General features: G+C 47.2%; 1 protein-coding gene across 1 annotated transcript; it reads right to left on the minus strand.

The window, feature by feature from the left end:
- Positions 1–1,731: 1,731 nt before the first annotated feature.
- RRS1 (RRS1 ribosome biogenesis regulator homolog (S. cerevisiae)) lies at positions 1,732–3,262 on the minus strand. Its single transcript, XM_004679832.2, has one exon. It carries the CDS (start codon positions 3,180–3,182, stop codon positions 2,082–2,084), a length of 1,101 nt encoding a protein of 366 aa, XP_004679889.1. The 5' UTR covers positions 3,183–3,262; the 3' UTR covers positions 1,732–2,081.
- Positions 3,263–3,499: the final 237 nt, after the last annotated feature.

The following is a 3,499-nucleotide window of genomic DNA, read 5'->3' on the forward strand; positions in this document are numbered from 1 at the left end:
CAGCCAAGTCTCCCCACCAGACGCCGAGCCGCGAGAGTTAGGGGACCTTTGCCCGAATCAAACCCATCCCCGCCCCAGCCCCAGCAGTCTCACCAAGCACTTTCGAAGTTGCCTAAAGGTAATTGTTCTATTGGGTCCTGGGTGCGTCTTTTAAGGCTCTACGTATTTCCTCTACTTCACATGTTGGGGACTAGTGGGGTAAAGGGAAGCAAGGGCTTTCTTCTCTTTGAAATGCTATTTTGCCCTCTTAAAAAAAAATTGAGGTAGCACCGGTTCACAACACTCCAGGTTTCAAGTGTACAAATTCTCACCTCAGCAAATGCATGTACGACGAAACATCCACCGACCAATGTCCAGTCACCACCCAACAATCATCCCTCTGCCCCGGAATTCCTCCCCTCCCCCGACTCGTAACCACCACGCTATTTGTCAGCCTAAGGTTTTTGATTCAGTGTTTTGTTCTTTTACTCCCCCGCCTCTTTATAATTCGTATGTGTAAAATCCTATGGTGTTTGTCTTTCTTCTGATAGATTTAACATAATCCTGTCAGGATCCACCTATGTCACAAGATGTTATGCCTTGAGTATTTTCATAACAGATCATTGAAACACTACATTTAAAGTTTTAAAAGTAAACACGAATCTTGCAAATATCCTGCATTAAAAAAATATGGATAGTTAAGTCTAACTGCTAAATCAATAGTCTCAAAAACAAAAATCTCCAAATAAAACAGTAAACCTTAAGTCCCCCCCACCCCGAGTTGAGAATTTAAATGATTTTAAAATCGTCTGAGAATGTCTTGGTTTTTGGTGAAATTGTTTAGGATACTATAAAGTGATTTCATGAGTAGTTAAAAACTTTCCATCTTTAGTAACACTGTCTTTTGGGAGAGTCTAAAATTACCAAATGCGCTATTGCTTATTGGGAACTTTCATCAATAATAGCAAAACTCTATTTATCAGGAAGTATGCTAAGGGAGTAGCAACTGAACACTTGTGCTTTTAGTAACTTAGGCAATATGAATTCTCTTCATAGCAATTTCTAAGCCTGTCTTATGTAAATGACAAGTGATAAATGAAATAAATTCACAACTTAAAGTTTTCTTTCAATTGTCAGACCAAAAAGCACAGTGGCTCTCAACTCTATAATACGAACATATAAATATTCCCTGGACACCTCATTCTGGGGCTAATGTGAATTCTTTTTAGGATACTTTTACAGAGATGAGTTACTGAGATCAGTTTGGGAACTCAGGGTAGCTATCAAAATTTCACTTTACTCAAACCAATTCAGGTCAGTTTGCCAAGTGAATAGATACTAACATCCCAATTAAGGATTTGATAGGTTTCTTTCTCTCAACCCCAAATATCCTACTTACTTGAGGTCTAAAAAAACACTGGGATAAAAAAAAGGGTAAAAAACTGGGTACGTAAATGTCGAAAAAATTTTCTAGATTACCGAAGTGTGCTATTATTTGGTAAAGTCCAAATGTTATAATTTATAGCAAATTAATGTTTTCAGTGTTGGAAGCATGGGATTTTTTTTTTCAAAAGACACCAGTTGTCCACACTTCCAATATTACAGCTAATATCAAAAGAAGTCTTTCTAAAAGTGGTCTTGCTGATGCCATAATTTATAGTTGCTTTTAAAGTGAGCAAAAATAACCTGTACCCTATAGCCAACTCGCTTAAGATTTCTACCAGCCAAAAAGTTTAAAGCAGTATTAGACACAGTTTTATTAAATAACCTTTACAGCAGTTATTTGTAAGTCCAGTTCTGAAAATGTAATCTTCCCTCACTCCATCTGCCTTGATAAATACACAAGCTTGTCATAAAAATTTAGAAATGTATAAATCCATTTATAGCTCTGAAATATGACCTCCCTCACATCCAAATTAAAAAAAAAAAAAAGAATGTGGGAGAAACAGTAATTTGCAGATTCCAACATTTACAATGTATCTTGAGCGGGAGGTTATTTCCCAGTCCCTTCAACTCAATGAAGACAGCAGCCCTCTCCCCCAACCCTGTAAGTTAATGTGTAGTATATAGTCCTAGGTTTACAGGAAAATTCCAATTGAACTTTACTTTCTCCTCTTTCCTCCTTGGTGTTGCCCTCCTTTTCTTCTGCCACCCAAGCCAGGCGGTCCTGAATTCATCTTGCCTCCCAAGCCCACTTTCCTCTTTCCTCCCTGGCTGGGAGGGCCCCCTCCTCTTTTCTTGCCCCCAGGACCCGGCCGGCCCCCTTTTCTCTTGCCCTTCTGAATCATTTTCCTCTTCCTGGCCGCCGCCTCCTGATCCTCCTCCCTCATCTGTTTATTGGTGGCCCTAGTCACGTCCATCCGAGGCTTTTTGCTGTTCATAACTCGCAGCAGCTCTAACTGGCTCCTCTTCTCCGCTGCAAAGTCCCCGAAAAGAGGCTGAAACTTCCTCTTCTTGCCCGAGCCGCGGGGTGCCTTTTCCTTGGGTAGGCGCTCTTGGAAGCGCCCCACGGAGGCCGTGGAGACCTTGGCTACCTGCATGGCGCGGCCGAGCTCCTCCTTACTCTGGTGTCCAGTGGGGTGCATGCCTGCCGAGCTGGGCAGCTGCATCTTGTGCGCACGGGCAAGGTTACGTAGACGATTCAGCTCATTCTTGGCCACTCTTTCCTTCTTAGCCTGAATGCGCTTGGCGAACTGGTCCTCCAAAGGGTCGGCACGGTCCGGCACCTCGATCAACCATTCCTTGGTGTTGTCGCGGGCGCGCTGGTACCCCCAGCGGCGCCGCCACTGGCCGCTCACCTCGTCCCACACCAGATTGGTTTTCTTCTTGGGTCGGATACCTTTGAGTCGCGCGAACTGCTGCCAGCGTGTAAGCGGCCGCGGTTTGGGCACCGGTTTCTCCCGCGGCAGCCGAGTGGTAGGCTCCGGCAGCTGAGCCACCAGCGCCTCCTCCACACGTTCCGTGGGCAGCTGCCACAGCTGGTTGATGAGGAGCTGCGTGTTGTCCCGCGCCAGGGATCGCAGCTCGGTCTCTGGAGTGGGTCCCGCGCGCCGCAGCTCAGTCGGGGGATTCCGGTCTAAGGCTAGCAGGTTACCCAGGTCGAACTCCAGCTCTAGCTCCTTGTGCACCGTGATGCGCTGCAGCTTCTCTGCCTCGTCCCTCTCCGCCTTTGCCAGCAGATCCTCCACGCTGTGGCCTTCCATTGCTTGGGCTCAGTTTACTCGCCCCAGGAGACAGAACTACTTCTCTACCAGCGCCGGCTACTGCCCCGGCAGCACAACCACGTGCGGCCGCCCACACGCTGGTTCCGGAAGCGACGGCTTCACTTCCGGGGCACCCGGAACTAGCTCACAATCCGGGCGCGTTGCCAGGCACGGCCGGCAGAGGGCGCTGTTGGAAAGCGGATGGAATTAGAGACAGCTCTTTAGCGTGGTGCCCGGATGTAGGCGGAGCTGGTGAGAGGAACCCAGTGCACAAATCTCCTGGCCTCTATGGTGCGGGCGCCCAGGTGGCCAGCACC

This window comes from Condylura cristata, unplaced genomic scaffold (genome assembly GCF_000260355.1).
Source record: "Condylura cristata isolate star-nosed mole 26May11 unplaced genomic scaffold, ConCri1.0 scaffold00009, whole genome shotgun sequence".
NCBI classification, from domain to species: domain Eukaryota; kingdom Metazoa; phylum Chordata; class Mammalia; order Eulipotyphla; family Talpidae; genus Condylura; species Condylura cristata.

Coding starts and splice junctions, on each gene's coding strand:
- RRS1 (XM_004679832.2), bottom strand. CDS start 3,182: ATGGAAGGCCACAGCGTGGAGGATCTGCTGGCAAAGGCGGAGAGGGAC.